The following is an 18,305-nucleotide window of genomic DNA, read 5'->3' on the forward strand; positions in this document are numbered from 1 at the left end:
AGTAGCTTGAAGAAGAGGTGGAGAATATCTGAATATGCATGAACTAGACTACATGGGAGTACTTTAAAAATAAGGATATCTGGTGTACAAAACAATAAACATAGGCATCTTATAAGTATATTATAAATAGTATTAATAGTATATACACACTAAAAAGTTCCATCGGAGTTCAAGTCAATCCCTCTAGGTCTATGCCCCGAGTCGAATTCATTGCGATTCAAATCTATATCATCCCTTTTCCGTTTCTCCGAAACCGGATTATCATTGATTCCCTTGTCATGAGATGTCTCCGAGGAGGTGAGGGAGCTCTCAAAGGAGCAGCCAGCGAAGACCTTGTCGGCGAGTATGGAGGCATCACTGTCAGTCATTACGGAGGTGGTGCAGCCGGAGTCGACCATGGAGGCCAGGTGAGAGAGCTGAGCTCGAGCGTGTTCAGCCTCGATGGAGCAGGCTCTGTACCCAGAGAGAGTCTCCTCCGCCTTCTTGAGCACCGACTGGAGATACCTCCCTTGAGCTTCCATCCTCAGCTGTAGATGCTTCTGCACCTCTATCTGCTGATGCAGCTTCCTCTGCACCTCCATCTGCATTTTCAGAGCCTCTGCCACCTGCACACTGCATCCACAAACACACCACACTCAGCCACCACCACCACCCTTTTGTTTAGCTACTGGAGCCTCTAATTGAAGTTATTACTCATTTGTCTTCTCCGCATTGCTCTTCTTGCTAGTTACTATGTTGCTGCTCTCCTTCTCTCTGCTTTCATGGTGGAAGCTCTGCGACGACGACGACGACGACTGGTGGCTTCGTCCCAGTCTGTATTTCTGCACAATACAAGAATCCATTCTGTTATAACATAGTTTTCCAACATGAATATGATAAAAGTGAAGAAAATATTTGCCTGTAAATGGCTCTTGAGGTGGTAAAGAGTCAATCCTTGAATGCCCATGACCCTCATCAAGGATTTGGGAGTAGCCTCTGCAAATAAAGTTGTTAGACATTAGACTAAATGATTGTAGGAATGGAGAAGCGTGATACTGACTCTCAGGGCCTCCGAGCTGTTTGACAGCGTCGACGAATCGTCGGTGGAGCTGAGGAGTCCATTTGAGTCGTGGCTTGGCGTCGCTGGAGAGGACGAGGTTCATGTCTTGGTTGTGAAGAGCCATGGATGGTAATGATGATGATCATATGAGGTGATTGAATTCTCTTTATAATTGTTGGCATGTACTATGTTGTCACTCCACATCTGGAAACATAAGTGGGGTTGTGTTGTGAGGGAATATATGCTGTGAGCTGTGGCCCTTTCTTTTCTCCCATTTCCCATTTCCTTTTTTTTTAATTTGGCCTGAAAGGGTGGGGAGAATCTCTGTGATGCAGCAAAAACAGAGAAAGCAACATACTTCAATTTGGAGTCTCAAAAGGAGAGAAAGAGAGCAAAAAAAAGTGTATGGTTTGTTTTTATCCTCCTGTATTCCCACCTCTCTTTCACTCTTAAGTTATTCCCATAGGAGTTAGGCAGTGCCCACCATGATGTATAATGGGAGCAACTTTTGTAAAACCCTTAAGAAGCTTTGATGGAAAGAAGAAAGAAAATTTAATCATCATGATATGTTTCTTTTTAAAGATTGAAAGGGATAACAAAATCAATACATATAGACTTAATTAGTTTTTGGGGATAATTGTCACATTTTTCTTTTTCCAATTTCCTTCCTGAGAGAGCGTGGTGTGGATAGATTTGGCCGGTTCTTTTTGTTTCTTGTAGGGATAGAGGAATAAAGGAATCTAGCATTAGATTTTTGGACAAGTATTAGTGTTATCGATAAGTACTGCATTGATATTAATAATCAGGTATAATATGATTGACATGATAAAAAACAATTTGGTACAATGACCCTTTTGGCCATCTTGTTTTTTTCATTTTGTAGCTGTCTGACATTCTGAACCAAACAATAACAGAAACTCATACTAACATAGGCAGAAACAGAAGCACTATTCAAGAATGAGTTTAGTTATGTCAGAAATTCAATCTGTGCAGCAGTCTTAATTCTTAAAATATGTATTTATATTTTATAGTATTTGAAGTGTCGAAGTGATATAAAGAAAGCCCATCTTTTCCTCTTTGCTTAAAGTTCAAGAATTGCATGGATTCTTGCTCAAAGATTTAAAATATTGTGCAGTCAAGTTGATGAAGTGAAGCAGTCTAACCTAGTCTTTTGCCTTTTGATCATTAAGGATTTAATTATTGAAAGTTGTTTCCTGAATATATAAACAATGATGTATGTTTGGAATTTAATTAAGTGGTAATAGAATCTTTTTTTCCCCTCAATCACAGACCCAAGGAAATGACAAAAAGCCTCACATTAATATATGCATCCACACTAAAGCAATCCATGAAAAAGGAAGCATACAGATACAATACAATCAAAAGGAGAGAGAAAATTTAAATTCACATGTCTTGAAATTACCTAGGAAATAAGATAAATTCAATATTATTTTTAAAAAAATTGTAAAACAAAAAAAGGAATAGGAAGAGAGGCACAATGGCAAACAGCAAATCCTAAAAGTCATTTAGATCAGATCAGTCTTTTGCATTTCTTGGGTTGCGAGCAAAGAGTCGGATCCATGGAATAAAAATTCAATGATTGATCACCAAAAAAAGCATTGCCATTACTTATCTTTATAGAGAAGATCATTAGATGCAAAGTAGAAAAAGAGAAAACAAAAGCTTAATGTGTAGCTTTTAGCCCTTACACTCAACACATGTTACATTGCTCACTTATGTCTAACTATGTTGAGGCGACTGAACATCTAGGGGTAAAGCACTGTTTGTATGCGTGACGTGAGAGCAGTACCAAATCGAAGTAAACTCTAAACGCATGGATAACTATGTTGCTTTGTCTATACCGCAATCTCAAGTTCACATTGAAAAGGGAAATGGAAGACATAAGTGGCCCAAAAGTTTGAAAAATGAGGTGAAGAAACAAGAGCCTTTCCCTTTAAGCAGGTTGGTGTACTTTTATGTATTCCATGGAGAGTAAAGGAGATTCTAGGATGATGCAAAAACAAGGCCTTGGGATTTTGAGGGAAGCTCCAGTGAATCAAAAGTCATCTAATTATTATTCTCTTTGGGTCCCACTCAGGAATCAACAAAAGGAACTTGTCACAATCTCCCACCAATTTATTTTTCTTATTACTACTACTAATATTTATCCACGTTAAATTTTGTGGATACATCATTGTAATCCCTTACGCCAGCATTATGCAAGCATTCGCCTTCCTCTCTGATTGGCTCGAAGCCTCATATATATATATATATATATATATATATATATATATATATCGCTGAGTTAGTTATTTTTCTGTTTCAACAAATGTCGATCGCCGCATGTGTGTTGCTGATCATTTGAGAAACAAATTTACTTTAGACAGCAAGATTTTTGCATTAGGAAGATTAAATGAGATCATACAAGGAAATGTAAATTTGGTATGGTTTCACAAGGGGGAGCTTCCTTTGGATAGAACGAGGTTGCATAAAGTCGAATATTGTGACCTAATAGTTTTGTTGTAGCCACCCATTTTTCATAGTACTATGCTACATATATCCATCATGTTCTGTCCAATTCTGCTTTAGTATATATCATCAATTCATGTAATGATATTGAGATAATAAGCCCAACTTTATGAATAACAACTGAAAATATAGTGTAGCATATACAGATAGATAAGTAAGGAAAGCTACTAGTACATTTTTCTCCAAATTCATTAGTGGCAGATAATGTTTCACTCTCTCTCTCAGCTATGATAGATCTGCTGATGCAAATAAGTCCGGTTCGCCTCCTCCTGCATCCATCTCCGCCTTAAAGCTCTTCTATTCGATGACATGTTAAATTACGTTTCTACAAGTTTTTTATGACAATATTATTAGTAACTTCACCAAATGAAGACTTTGTTGAATGTATTAATTTAAATACAATTAATATTTAATTTTACGTTTACGTTTATGTTATGTATTATTCGTCGCACTTCAAGCACAAAATTCTGGCTCCGCCTCCTGTGTTTTAGGATTTGGGAACATGTTCCCATGTGTTCATCAGTTTTCTGAAAACTATACAAGAAATTCATCGAAACATGACCTGCAAATTAATGGATCACACACATACGCATCAAGAGCAAAGCTCTTCTTGCTGAAGAATTTCATTTCTGGATGATATCAAAGTGGCAGACTAATAATAGTTCATCTTTCATGAAAAAAATAAGAAAATAAAAGTAAGTTTACCATCGTAAAAACGTTTATAAAGCGACAAACTTGACCTATGATCAATTAGTCAACTAATCCTCATATTGCTTCAGTTCCTAATCCTAGGTTAAATAGTCAATAATTGTCTGCTAATAATTAAACTCCCTGTCCTAAACCTTGAAACATCCCAACAAAATCCACCCAAAAACAATCATCATATTCCTGCCACAATTCCACGAGCAAAAAAGGAAGGGGGAAAATGATCTAGCATGAAGATGTGGACCTTTTAAGAGAATAGGGCAATGCATGATGCACGCCAAAGGGGAAAACTTTCTAGTTCTGCAACAAGAGACTACACAAGATGGTGATATACATAAATTGCGGTGTTTATTTCTTTTCTAGTACTAGAAGTGGCTGACACCTCACGCCCACTTCCTCCACTTAGGCATTATTATCATTTCATTGTCTCTGCTTTTCTTCTTTGTGAATAGATTTACGTGGTTTACATAGCATAGCAATAGCATGTTCCTTTTCCAAGCTTTGAATAATTTTAAAAGATATTCCAATATCTTAGATGCTCTCATCCTTTCTTTTCTTTTCAAACCTAATTTTGACATTACTACACCTTCTTTACCGCCGTGTTTCATGCTTCTTATTCGAGGATGATTCCGGCATCAAACTTAATTTGGTTCAGATCAAATAACATTTCATGGTTAGGGAGTAACGATGGATTTGATTTTTTGACCTACTACTAAATATAATAATGATAAAACAAATATTTGATTACGGGAATGACCAAATTACCCTTTATGATATTACAATAAATTAAAATAAAATATTTTAATTTAGAACCAATCCCACCACTCCCATATCACCATTAAACCTGCGACAGCCCTTAAACACATGTACGTACATGGCTCGCTCTCTTCAAATCGATATAGTTTACTACTCCATCTATCCCCCAGAAGATTACTCACTTATCTTTTTAGTTTGTCCCATCCAAAATTATACATTACTAAAAATAGAAATTCATTTATCTCTCCTTTATTTCATCTATGTTATTCTATTTTCTCCACCTAACACATAAAATAAAACTGCATAAAATCTCGTCCCGACCAAGGAAGGGGTCTGCCAAAAGATTCGATCTTTCTGGTTTCAAAGATTCTTCAACTCTTGTTCATTTTTCAGTAGCCAGATTTCGAAAGGCCCTTTTGTTTGGATATCTTCTGGACTATGATCTGCTTCTTCTAAACTTTTGCAGAATAATGAGGAAGCAGAAGATTGCCGGTTTTTCCAAACTTTTGAAAGAAAAAAAAGATAATCAGGTTTTTCTAAACTTTCAGAAAATATTAAGAAGAAGAAGCAGAAGACTAAAATGGATAAATGTGTATGTGTCATTTTGCATAATTTTTTCGGATATAAAGAGTTTTTACATAGTATTTATTTTATAATAAAAATGAGAAAGGTGGACGATAATCTTTGTAATTACTTTATAGGGATCCAAAACCCTTTGTGATACACTAGCAAATTCATAGTGCGTTCATTGGCATTCCATGGGATAAATCTTGATAAGATACTGGAGTACTCTAATTTTCAAATTTACAGTACCATTAATGAGTTTTTCGAATCAAATAATATTCTTATGGTCGAATGTACATAGAAATGAATGAATGGAAGCACTCAATGCAAATGGTAAATGCAGTTTGGTCAGCCAAATTTGAGAGGAATTTGAAGAATGGAGGTTGACATCATTGCCATCATCCAAAGTTGTGTGGTCACTTGTGCTTATTGCCGCCTATCCACAACAACCAATAATATCGCATCGCTCATTTTATCTATACATCAGACAACGTTGGATCAAGTAAGGTGGACTCGGGTTTGGCCAGAGTTGATTAATCCCACTACCAAGGCTAAAAAATTTATTTAAAATCAAACCTTTGAATTTGTCGTTGATCATATAAATAATTAGGTTAAGGTTCACTTCCATATTTCATCTCTCTATCATTCGGCATTCATGACTAGTGATGATCTTTGAACTATTTCTATCTGGGGTGTCGTTTGCACTATGTCTAATCTCAGGAATCTATGTTGCTAGATCCACTTGGGCATCATAGGGATTAGGAGTTTAGGATTATTTAACGGATCAACATTTGCCACGTAATAGTACTACATTTTTTTCTAAAGGTGTAACAGACGTAATGAAACAAGTGATACATTTGGGGAATCTAGTTTTCACTTGGACCTATTACAAGAATTTTGGCCGACAAGTTCCCAATTTGTGAGTCGATGCCATCATAACTTTAATTTCAAATTTAATGTTGTGGAGTAATTTTTTTTAAATGTTTAAATACCGATCGCAGTGTGGTCATATAACTTTTAAAATAATTTTGGATCATAGTAATATAAATTTTTTTTCCTTCAAGTGATAGTTTATTATACTGTTTATACTTACGGTGCCAAACAAATGAGGCATTCTCTTAGGGCATCCGCAATGGGCGGATGATGGCACGCCAGATGGCGCACATCGTCCGCACCCATTGCGGGTGCGCGCCATAGGGCGCGGACGATAGTCGCGCCCTATACTTCGGTTGCGAAGGATAGCGCGGACGATGGCTATCGTCCGCCCCATTGTGGAGGTCGCGGACGATCAACCGCGGACGATGGCACGCGGTTTCGTTTTTTTATAAATACCGTTCATTTGTAACATTTCATTTTCGAAACTTACATTTACAGAAAGAAGAGGAACCGGCAGCGGGCGCAGAAGTTGCCGCCTCCCGGTGATTGCAATGAGTACGCCCCCATCCGTACGAACTACAACGACGACGAAACTCTCACTTTGGCCCGGTGTTGGGTAGATATATCGGAAGATCCGATATTCGCGAACAACCAGCGACAGATCGCGTACTGGGAACGCATCGCGGACCTCTACAATTCGGTCAAGCCGCCGACCGCTTACAAGCGCAAGCGTGAGCAACTCCGCAAGCACTGGGATCAAGTCAAGAAGCAAGTGAACTTGTACGCGGCGGAGTTCGAGAAGTTCACGCGGTCTCAGGGGAGCGGTGAGAGCTTGAGCGACGTGCGCGCTAAAGCGCTGTTGTCGTACCGGTCGATGTACGGCGAATTCAAGCACGAGGCCATCTGGGCGCTCTTGAGGGACAAGCAGAAATTCCAAGGTGGAATTCTGCACACTGGTGCGACGAAGAGGACGAAGACCACTGAAGCTGGTGATTACACGAGCAGCGGCAGCGGCAATCACCCTGTTGACCTCAACCGGACGTACGTGGATGAAGGGAGTTCCGGCACACCGGTGTCCGTCCGGCGTCCTTTCGGCGTCAAGGCTGCGAAGGCCAAGGGGAAGGCGACCGCGACCTCATCGTCGACCGCTGCAACCCAAGCTCCGGTCCCGGTAGAGCTCCCGACCCAGACGGCCACCGCGTTTGAGTCGTTAGCAACAGCGTCGATGGCAAGGACGATGTTGCAGACGCACAGGGCCCTCAAGAAGTGTACCGACCCCGACGAAGCCGAATATCTCTGGGCGTTACTCGATGAGCTGCGTCGGAAGTTGGGAATTGGTCCGACTTAGTTTTTTTATTATTATTAATTCAATGATGTAACTTTTTTTTATTAAAACTTCGCCGTTTGTTATTTAGACCGTTTTTTATTTACTCGTTACTTGTTATTTGAAAACAGTTAAATTAATTAAACAAAACAATAAAATGATGATGTGGCGCGCCTTAAGGCGCCCCACTGCAGATGGGGAGGTAGGAGGATAAAACTGCTGACGTGGCTCGCCATAGGGCGCGCCTTAGGACGCCCCATTGCTAATGCTCTTACGGAGCACCCTTACTGCTAGGAGCAATTATTTATCCACATTCTGTATCTCAATGAGCCGACAATACCTCAAAAAATGTATGCCGACAAATGATGTTTTAATATAAATATATATAAATCACTTTATGCGTAAATGTTTATATTTAGTATATTACCTATGCATTGACGTTACTTCAAGATTTGTACAATTTCATTTCAAGTAACCTAAACTCTAATCATATTTATTTGTTGGTGAATGATTGTTTGTTGGTACAAAGTTGGAGTGAGTAGATTAGTGGTATCATTTTGCCACATATATACAGTAAAATTTCAAATATTCCCTTGGCTCCAGGAAATTATGAACTATGTTTTTATTTTGCCACATATATACAGTAAAATTTCAAATATTCCCTTGGCTCCAGGAAATTATGAACTATGTTTTTTTTAATTCGGGTATGAAAAGTATAAACTTTCTAATTTTATAAATTTAATTACACTACAAATAATATGAACCTCCATTTTCACTAACACTATTTCCACTATTCTTTCTCTAACTCTTTCCCACTTAATCAGCTATATATTCCATCCGTCTCATTATAAGTGAGACGTACTCCTTTTTAGGTCGTTTCACTATAAGTGAGATAAATCTTTTTATGGCAAAAAGCAACACCTTATTTCTCTCTTACTCTCTCCTCTTTCTTATTTTTTCTCTCACCTTTTTTACTCATAAAAACCTTTGTCCAAAAGAAATGTCTCACATATAATGGGACGGAGGGAGTATCAAAATTTGTGTTTAACCAAATATTCATACTTTTCAGTGATATGCAATATTATTTTTTAATTAATTTAAAACAGTTTATGAAGTAAAGAATTCGATGCGAGCAATTTCCCACTTGGGGAATAAAAAATCATATTTAGTACTCCCTCGTCCCATAAAGATTGTCTCATTTCTCTATTTTCGTCCGTCCCACAAAATTTGTCTCATTTCACTTTTTACCATTTTTGCTAGTGGACCTCATATTTCACTTACTCATTTCTACTCACATTTTATTATAAAACAAACCCGTGTCCGGATGGGGGAGTAGTAATTAATAAATATGGAATGAGTTAGCGCACTGGTTAAAGGTTTGTTTCAGTTGGATTTGGATCGACAAACCTCAGCCACGAAAAAATGATTCTCCGCTGTGTGGGCCAATTTGCTTACGTCAGTGGGACACGCGTCCAAAAACTGTTAGCTGGTTGAGGAGCTAACCTGGGCTGACAGATGGGCTTCTTTCACAAACCTTTTAAGATGGGGCCCTTCACGCCAGCACGCATGGCCCAATTGCCACGTGCGACTCTTTGTCAGACTTTGACAGCTTGGAAAATTGCTATGCATATACTCCCTCCCTCCTCGAACAGGAGTCCCGTTTTTCCGCAAATATGAGTCTCGGTTCACTTTTACCATAAATGTTAATAGGGTCTCATTTTTCACTAACTCATTCAACTCACATTTCATTTAAAACTGATATATACAAGTTGGACCCCTATTCTTTTCTTAACATTTGTTAAAACTCGTGTCGCCCATAAATGAGACTACTAATGGCGGACAGAGAGAGTAATTAATTACTAAAAGAAATACTCCCTCCGTCCCAAGGAAGATGACCCCTTCCTTGAGTGTCACGAAAATTTATGCAGCTTTACTTTAAGTGTGAAGTGAAGAGAGTAAAGTAAGAGACATAGAAAAAAGTAGAGAGAAATATGTTTTCATTCTTTGTAATGAGTCATCTTGTTTGGGATAAAACCAAAAAAGAAAGTGACTCATCTTTAGTTGGACGAATGGAGTACTATGGCTTACACAATTTTCGCTTCATAATTCATATGCATTGGCTTTATGCACTTTCAACAATCAATAACCTTCAAATCTCCCCACAACAATATGCACTCTTTCCTTTTAAATCTGTTCATAAGAATATGCATTTTTAATTTTGAAAAGTTTTTTTTATCTCTAATGAATTGGGACTCATTCTCCATTAACAATATCTTAATTACTTTTTCTCTCTACCTTTCTCTTACTTTATCAATTTTGAATTGAAATTCATGTCAAACCTAAAGTGCATATTGTTTACTCAGAGAGAGTTTTCATGCGATTTCATCAAAGTTAAACCTTTATTCTCATATATCAAAATTGGTTTGAAGTGTTCATAGGAATATGTTATAGATAAAATGAGTCTTAAGAGCATCCGCAATGGGCGGACGATGGCACGCCCGATGGCGCGCATCGTCCGCACCCATTGCGGGTCCGTGTCATAGGGCGCGAACGATAGTCGCGCCCTATACTTCGGTCGCGGAAGAAAGCGCGGACGATGGCCATCGTCCGCTCCATCGTCCGCCCCATTGCGGCTGTCGCGGGCGACGGCAAGGACGGTCACCGCGTTTGAGTCGTTAGCAACAGCGTCGATGGCAAGGACGATGTTGCAGACGCACAGGGCCCTCAAGAAGTGTACCGACCCCGACGAAGCCGAATATCTCCGGGCGTTACTCGATGAGCTGCGTCGGAAGTTGGAAATTGGTCCGACTTAGTTTTTTTTTATTATTAGTTCGATGATGTAACTTTTTTTTATTAAAACTTCGCCGTTTGTTATTTAGACCGTTTTTTATTTACTCGTTTTGAAAACAGTTAAATTAATTAAACAAAACAATAAAATGATGATGTGGCGCGCCTTAGGGCGCCCCACTGCAGGTGGGGAGGTTGGAGGATAAAACTGCTGACGTCGCGCGCCTTAGGGCGCCCCATTGATAATGCTCTAACGCCTTATCATCGTTTCCATTTCCACATCGATCCAATATTTATAATTCACAGATAATGTCATTAAAAATACACAAATATTCTGAAATTTTCCATCTATAAAGTATGAAATTTTCCTTCATATGCAATCAATTTGAAATGCCCTATGCTTGGTATAGAGCTCCAACTCTTCCTACACTTCTTTCGTACTCGAAATCTCATGTACGTTTGAAGATTTTATTTTGGGCAAGACAGAAACATACTACTTATGTTTGTCGCCCTTAGATTCAAATTATCACAATCTCATCTCTGATACCAGAATCTTTCTAGCTTGCAACTCCAGTTTAATCCGGTCAACTCGTCATAGCCTAATTATAAACACCAGATTGCATCAACACATTACACATCCTTGACTTACACACCAAAGCAAAGTTGACTTTTTCATCAAACTTTTCCAAATCAAACTTTATTGAACTAGAAATCATCTTCACTTATTGTTTCTCCAAATATTTGCCTCAGAAAAGATGCATTTAGATCAAACAATATTGTAACCTCATATTATACTCCATCCGTCTTACTTAAGATGTCCACATTCTTGAGTGACGCTAGATTTTAGGAGAATTTTATTAGGTAGATTAAGTTGAGAGAAAAAAAGGTAGTTGAATATTTTAATGAGGAGAAATAAGAGAGAGGAATATATTTCTAAACTATAAAGAAAAGGTAAATATCTTGAGTGAGACATCACTGAGCGAGTACTTATAATGTCAAGATATCTTAAACAGGGCACATATACTATTTGTTGGAAAATCAACTCTGCAATCAATCAATTTGGAAGAAAGAAAAACGACAATCACCAACATAAGAATTTAATCTGAAAAAAATTCAAATTTGGAGAAACATCACAAAGCTCGAAAGAAATTTACCATATGACAAATTTCCACGATTATACAATATTCATCAATCTCTCCTTCTGAACCCTTACACTTAGAGATGCCCACGGTTCGAAAACCGGCGGTTCCGGTTCGGAACCGCCGGTTCCGGTTTTGGCGGAAGCGGAACCGGAACCGGACCGTGAGGCTATTTCACGGTTCCGGTTCCGGTTCGAAAACCGGGCGGTTCCGGTTCCGGTTCGGAACCGCCGGTTTTCCGGCGGTTTTGGCGGTTCCGGTTTTTGAACCGGCGGTTTCGCCGGTTCAATTATTATTATTATTTTTTTTTTTTAAATTTGAAATTTGGCTTTATACAACAAATCGGAACAAGACAATGCATAATTCAAGCACAAATAAGACGAATAAGGAGAAAATGAAATAAATTTTATTGATTTTGAGTTGTAACGGACAACGATACATTACAATTTACAATACATAAGTATACAATACAACAACATACAACAATGTAATATAATTTACAAGTGTCGTCGGGCGTCGGCTCGTCGCCTCGTCGGACTCGGAAGGTAAATTTAAAAAAAAATAAAATGGGGGGGAAAAAGGAAAAATTGAAAAGGGCTTGAGATCAACTTAAACTTTCACAGTTAAACTTTTCAAATTTAAGTTGAGTTGCCTACGTATCCACAATTTTATTGAGGAATCAAAGCCCACGTAGTTCTCTTACCTTGGGATCAACCCTTTTTTCTTGCAAAATGTTGCCCATTTTCTAAGCAAACACATATCAACACGCTATATACACATTGCTGCATTTCTAATAGGGGCAATTTGATCTTCCAAAGCAATCAATGCATCTCGAACACACATAGTCAGAATATTATTCAAGCATCTAGCATGGAAAAAATTAGTACTAATAGATAGTTTGTTCTGATTTTTTCCATGCTAGATGCTTGAATAATGTTCTGACTATGTGTGTTCGAGATGCATTGATTGCTTTGGAAGATCAAATTGCCCCTATTAGAAATGCAGCAATGTGTATATAGCGTGCTGATATGTGTTTGCTTAGAAAATGGGCAACATTTTGCAAGAAAAAAAGGTTGATTCCAAGGTAAGATTTCATAGATCATTCAGGATGCGGCTAAGTTGTACTTGAAGATCATTAAAATATATTCCGCATTTGATATTTATCAAATGGGGAATATATTTTAATGATCTTCAAGTACAACATAGTCGCATCCTGAATGATCTATGAAATAGGGGGGAAAAAAAAATTGAAAAGGGCTTGAGCTCAACTTAAACTTTCGAAGTTAAACTTTTCAAATTTAAGTTGAGGTGCCTACGTATCCACAATTTTATTGAGGAATCAAAGCCCACGTAGTTCTCTTACCTTGCTTACCTTTTTGGTCGGCAGTGCTCGCCGCTAGCATTGTCAAAACCAATAGAAAAAATTTTATTGATCAATTGAAATTCATTCAAAACTTGAATGATCAATTGAGCAATTGCTTGTGCAGTGTGTGGTGCGGGAAATTCCCGAAATGCAATCAAACGTTTGTTTAAAGTCCAACTGTGATCAACGAAATGCACCGTGATGCCCATATACGAATTTTTACAAAAACAATCAGTCCACACATCAGAACAAATAGAAACTTTATGCCCTAAGTTAATAATAAACGTACCTAATTGCGCCTTCTTTTCCATGCATTGTCGAACAACGGCTCGCGTCATTGAAGTTCGACTCAATTTTCTTGCAGCGGCATTATATACTTGCCGCATACTCGACTCAAAAGCATCGTTATCAAAAGCATTGAATGGAAAATGTTTCATAACGGCAAATCTAGACATCACATTAAGAGCATTTTTGTGATCATATTTCAAAAGAGTATTGCTACACATACCTGATGTTTGGGATGAACCCGTCGTCCCACTTCCGACTCCATGTTGAAAGTTGAGTTGAGTTTGGGTTGGAGCGATACCAAACTCGACCGGATGCGCTTTCTCCAGGTGACGGGTAAATGTACCGTACCCTCCACCCTTTCGGAATGTGTATACGTTTTCGCAATAGTTGCAATACACATTATAAGTGTTTGGATCGTTACTATCTTGTACCCTCTTGAAATGTTTCACGAAGATGTTTGAGGTTAAAGACCTTTCAGCTGGTCTAGGAGGTTGAGGAGGTTGTCCACGTCCACGACCACGACCACGCCGACTCCTTGGTGGTGGTGGGGGTGGCATTTCTTGAACCTCTTCTACCTCCTCCCCCTCCTCCTCGTCGTCATCATCATCATCGTCTTCATCAATATTCACGGGGGTTGGACTTTGTTGGGAATAGGCACCGCGACCGGGAGCACCACTACCGGTACCAACATAAGCATCGCCTTGGTATTGAGAGCGAGAGAGAGCAATAGCATGTGCCACATCTTGCTCTTCTCGAGCCTACAAAATAATATTTGTATTGTAAATACAAAATAAAATTATGAACAATAATGAAATGTAATTCAAAATTAATGAAATTAGTAGATAATAAATATTAACCTGCCACTCATCCATGTTCATTTGAGAAATTTCATCAATAACGGATCTCCGAGATGGCCTCTTGGCCTTTCCCTTTCCCTTATCAACACGACCTTCTCGGGATGAAGACATATTGGAATGGTATGTAGAAATGTAGAAATATGGAATAATATATTTTTTTTTGTTTTAGTAATTGAGAAAGAAAGACAACTTATAGAACTACGGGAACAAGTATAACTGTATAAGTGTATAACAATGCGTAATAAGAGTAGCAATTGCGTAATTAAATGGAAGCACAATAGCACAAATGAGAAATTGGAGACAAAGAGAGAGAATTGAGAGATTGAAGAGAGAAACTCTTATTAACACAAGAGTGGGGTGAATGTAAATGAGGATAGAGGGGGGTATTTATAGAGAAAAATGAGGGGGAAAATGGAAGAATTCGAATTTGAAATTTAAAAAAAAAAATTGAATTTTCACAAAACCGGCGGTTTTGGCGGAAAACCGCCGGAACCGGCGGAACCGCCGGTTTCCGGGCCAAAACTGCCGGTTTCCGAAATAAAACCGCCGGTTCGGTCAACGAACCGTCTGCAAAAGCTGCTCCATTGTCGCCTCGTGCTCCGCGCCGCCTCGAAAGCCACTAAACCGGCGGTTAACCGCCGGTTTTTCCGGTTAACCGCCGAAAAACCGGCGGTTTCGACCGGTTTTGAAGATCACCACCGGCCCCCATCCCCCTGCCTCGATTTAAGCGCCGGAACCGGCGGTTCCACGGTTAACCGCCGGTTCCGAACCGTCCCGAACCGCCGGTTCGGTGACGGTTCCGGTTCGAAATATCTTGAACCTGAACCGGACCGCGAACCGAATTGCGACGGTTCCAGTTCGGGAATATTGCGCCGGTTCCGGTTCCGGTTCCGGAACCGCCGGTTCCGGTTCGGCGGTTAACCGCCGGAACCAGAACCGGTGGGCATGTCTACTTACACTGATAAACCTTTGGAAAAACTCAAACCCTTACATAGAGATTTTTCTCACAACGAAACTAAAAATAAAGATTTTTGACTAGGTTCATTTACAAGACTATAGACTAGTGATTGATGTAATCGTATGAAAAGTACTTGAGCTCTTAATTAGTACTCCGTACTAGTATAATAGTTTAAGAGAATTCTCTTACTTCGATTATACTAACGTCATCCAACATTTTCATAGTCTAAAAATGTTGGCAATTGAAACTAAAAATATAAAATATAACTATCCCACATTGGTGTCAAGAGAAAACTGAAACTAGTATATAAGTTTCATGGGCCCCTCCTCCTATCACCAATTGGTTTTAGGATGGAACCTATGGATTTCTATCATGGTATCAGAGCGGGTCGCCGACTGTGGGTTAAATTTAACTGACCCAGCAGTATATCTGGGCTAAAAACTGAAAAAATGACTGACCCAACAGTATATTTGAGCTTAAAATTTGGGCCAGTGGTCTAACCGATCGGAAAAACCGATTGTCCAATCGATTAGAAAAAAAGTCCAACCCCTCCAGAAAACTGAAACTAGTATATATAAGTCTCATGGGCCCCTCCTCCTATCACCCCTCCTATCACCAATTGGTTTTAGGATGAACCTATGGATTTCTATCAAAAAAATCCATCAATTTTTCACATATATGATTGCATTTTTTAAAGATGAGAAGAAAAAAAAGCACATTAGAGTTAAAAGTATTTCAGTATTTTCCACCTTCAGTTCAGGATAATTTTATAACGAAATATTGACATGGTTATAATTTTCCAGTGTTCCACCCTAAGAACATATGATAAAACAAGGGATTTAATAAATAAATTTTATATATTAATCTCTTTTTTTGTTTTGTCATGATAAATTTACAATAAAAAAATACTCGCTTAAAATTTAGTATTAGTTTAAATCTCATGGAAAGTGAAAATTGGAATACTTTACGCAGTCAGTCAAGTAATATTTGATGAGTAAAAGAAGAAGAAAATTGGTGGTAAATTGAAACCTGAGCTGTACAAGAAAAAGGCATTTTGTTGAAGAAAAAGGTTCAATTCAAAGGCGGCACTCTGAAATCCATTGTTAAGATTTTCGCACGGCCACAAAACAAACTTGTGGCTCAGAATTCATTTGCTCCGCTGACGTGGCTCCCTTGCCCAACTTTCTCTCTCCTACCATCTTCCATATACACCGCAAATTCAAGGAGGCAGAAAAAGAGGGTAAACCAAAATAACTGAAAAGACCTCAAAATTTCCGAACAATCTAACAGATAGAAGAGGAAAGACGTCTCTCGAGATCTTTAAATTGCAGAGACAGAAACTGCAGATCATAAAGAATGTCAGAAGTTATAAAAGATTCAGCAATCAAACTATTTGGTAAAACCATATCGCCAGACACCCTCTTTCCCGATGCATCACTTTCTCATCTCACACAATCTTCCTTCACATCATCCACTTCTCCAGATAGCAGCAAGGTACATATATTTCTTGCTCTTTTTTTACTTAATTTAGCCATGAATGTGTTTGTCCACTCTTTTACCTATTTCCGACCGGTTTTATGAATTATGATATGGTTATCTATAGGATGAATCGGTAGTCGAGGACAACGAGTCAAGCGAAGAAAAGTCAGGCGACGATGAAAAGAAGGAGGCGGCGGCGGCAGTGGCGAAGAAGCCGGAGAAGATAATCCCGTGCCCACGGTGCAGCAGCATGGACACCAAATTCTGCTACTTCAACAACTACAACGTGAACCAGCCACGTCACTTCTGCAAGAAGTGCCAGAGATACTGGACCAGCGGCGGCACCATGCGAAACGTCGCCGTCGGATCCGGCCGCCGCAAAACCAAGAACTCCATCAATCCCAACTACCACGGCATAGTGGTTTCCGAAGCCGATGCTTTGCTCTTCGCCCCTCATCACGGCTTCCCCCTCAGCTTCTATCCCGCCGCATTCTACTGCAGCTCAGGCCTCGGGAAGCACTCGCGCGATGGGGTTTTGGTGCCGAAGATGCTGAGGATTCATGACCCGAGCGAGGCGGCCAAGAGCTCCATATGGACGACTCTGGGGATCAACAAGGACGGCGGGGGCATGTTTGTTGGGAGGAGAGGCGTTGGTGATGATACTACCGCCGCGGCGGCGAAACTGCTGCGGGCGAATCCCGCGGCTTTGTCGCGCTCCCTTAATTTCCATGAAAGGGCCTGAACCTAAAGCTTGGTTTTTGGTCTTGTTATATATATAGTTTCTGGAACATTCTAACACTAGATGATAGTATTGTCTAATTTCGGGGATTTGATGAGTTTATATATATGGGGTAGAATTTGCATAATATATTAAGGTGTTTTATTCTGCTTGTAGAAGAGTTTTTGCTAACTTTATTAGATGTGGTAAATAAGAATTAACTTGTACGAAATGTAGTAAATAAATCTTGAGAGATTTGTAGATTGAAAAGAGCCCTTTATGTAATTATCTTCAAGTAAACATCCTTGTAACAAAAGCATTTTTGGTGAACCCAATGATCAAAAGTTCAAATCTTAGGTTGAGTAAGGTTATGACTATCATTTTTTGTTGATTTCTTCTGGTTTATTATATAAATGACATTGGTCCTAAATTGCTTACTTTCCTAAGTTTTCAGCATACACCTGATTGGTGAATCCAAGAATTAATGAATAGAATATGACAATCCTTTCCATCTGAATGGAAAATGAATAAACAATCTCCTAGTGCTGAAAATATGGGACCATAAATTATTTTCTTTGCTAAATTAGTAAATTTGGCCTATTTAAAATCCATTCCTCCAACCATATTGTAACACGAGAGAATATACTGTATTAATTACTACCACACAAATCTGTTTAGGAAAATAACTACTGGCAGTCTGGCAGCAAGTTAGATTTGGAGAAATTATTTTTCTTTAATTTCATAATTTGATTTTCTGTCGTGTTTGGTGTGTTTCTATGATCTAAAAGGTGAGAGACAAGTGTGAGACAAGGGAGATATTTAGATGTTGTTTTCAGCAATTGCAGACCACAAACTTTTTTAGCAGTAAATTAGTTGGTATGGGACCTAAGCTCCTAAACCATGTGGTGCCGCGACAACTTTTA

General features: G+C 38.9%; 2 protein-coding genes across 2 annotated transcripts; one reads left to right on the forward strand and one right to left on the reverse strand.

Annotated features, from left to right (window-relative positions):
• Nucleotides 1–85: 85 nt before the first annotated feature.
• LOC121794833 (myb family transcription factor PHL8-like) lies at nucleotides 86–1,538 on the reverse strand. Its single transcript, XM_042193187.1, has 4 exons — nucleotides 1,040–1,538; nucleotides 899–975; nucleotides 694–821; nucleotides 86–612 (listed from the first exon to the last, which is right to left on the reverse strand). Exons 1-4 carry the CDS (start codon nucleotides 1,161–1,163, stop codon nucleotides 150–152), a joined length of 792 nt encoding a protein of 263 aa, XP_042049121.1. The 5' UTR covers nucleotides 1,164–1,538; the 3' UTR covers nucleotides 86–149.
• A 14,751-nt stretch (nucleotides 1,539–16,289) lies between these two features.
• LOC121793994 (cyclic dof factor 3-like) lies at nucleotides 16,290–17,552 on the forward strand. The gene is made up of 2 exons (XM_042192007.1): nucleotides 16,290–16,679; nucleotides 16,789–17,552. Exons 1-2 carry the CDS (start codon nucleotides 16,542–16,544, stop codon nucleotides 17,404–17,406), a joined length of 756 nt encoding a protein of 251 aa, XP_042047941.1. The 5' UTR covers nucleotides 16,290–16,541; the 3' UTR covers nucleotides 17,407–17,552.
• The last annotated feature ends 753 nt before the right edge of the window (nucleotides 17,553–18,305 follow it).

Source organism: Salvia splendens, chromosome 3 (genome assembly GCF_004379255.2).
Source record: "Salvia splendens isolate huo1 chromosome 3, SspV2, whole genome shotgun sequence".
Classification (NCBI taxonomy): domain Eukaryota; kingdom Viridiplantae; phylum Streptophyta; class Magnoliopsida; order Lamiales; family Lamiaceae; genus Salvia; species Salvia splendens.

Excerpts from the sequence above, each read along its gene's own strand:
- LOC121794833 (XM_042193187.1), bottom strand. The coding sequence starts at position 1,163 with ATGGCTCTTCACAACCAAGACATGAACCTCGTCCTCTCCAGCGACGCC. Across the intron at positions 822-898 it reads ACCTCAAGAGCCATTTACAG|AAATACAGACTGGGACGAAG; the intron begins GCAAATATTTTC and ends TGTATTGTGCAG. Across the intron at positions 613-693 it reads AATGCGGAGAAGACAAATGA|TGTGCAGGTGGCAGAGGCTC; the intron begins GTAATAACTTCA and ends TTGTGGATGCAG.
- LOC121793994 (XM_042192007.1), top strand. The coding sequence starts at position 16,542 with ATGTCAGAAGTTATAAAAGATTCAGCAATCAAACTATTTGGTAAAACC. Across the intron at positions 16,680-16,788 it reads CTTCTCCAGATAGCAGCAAG|GATGAATCGGTAGTCGAGGA; the intron begins GTACATATATTT and ends GGTTATCTATAG.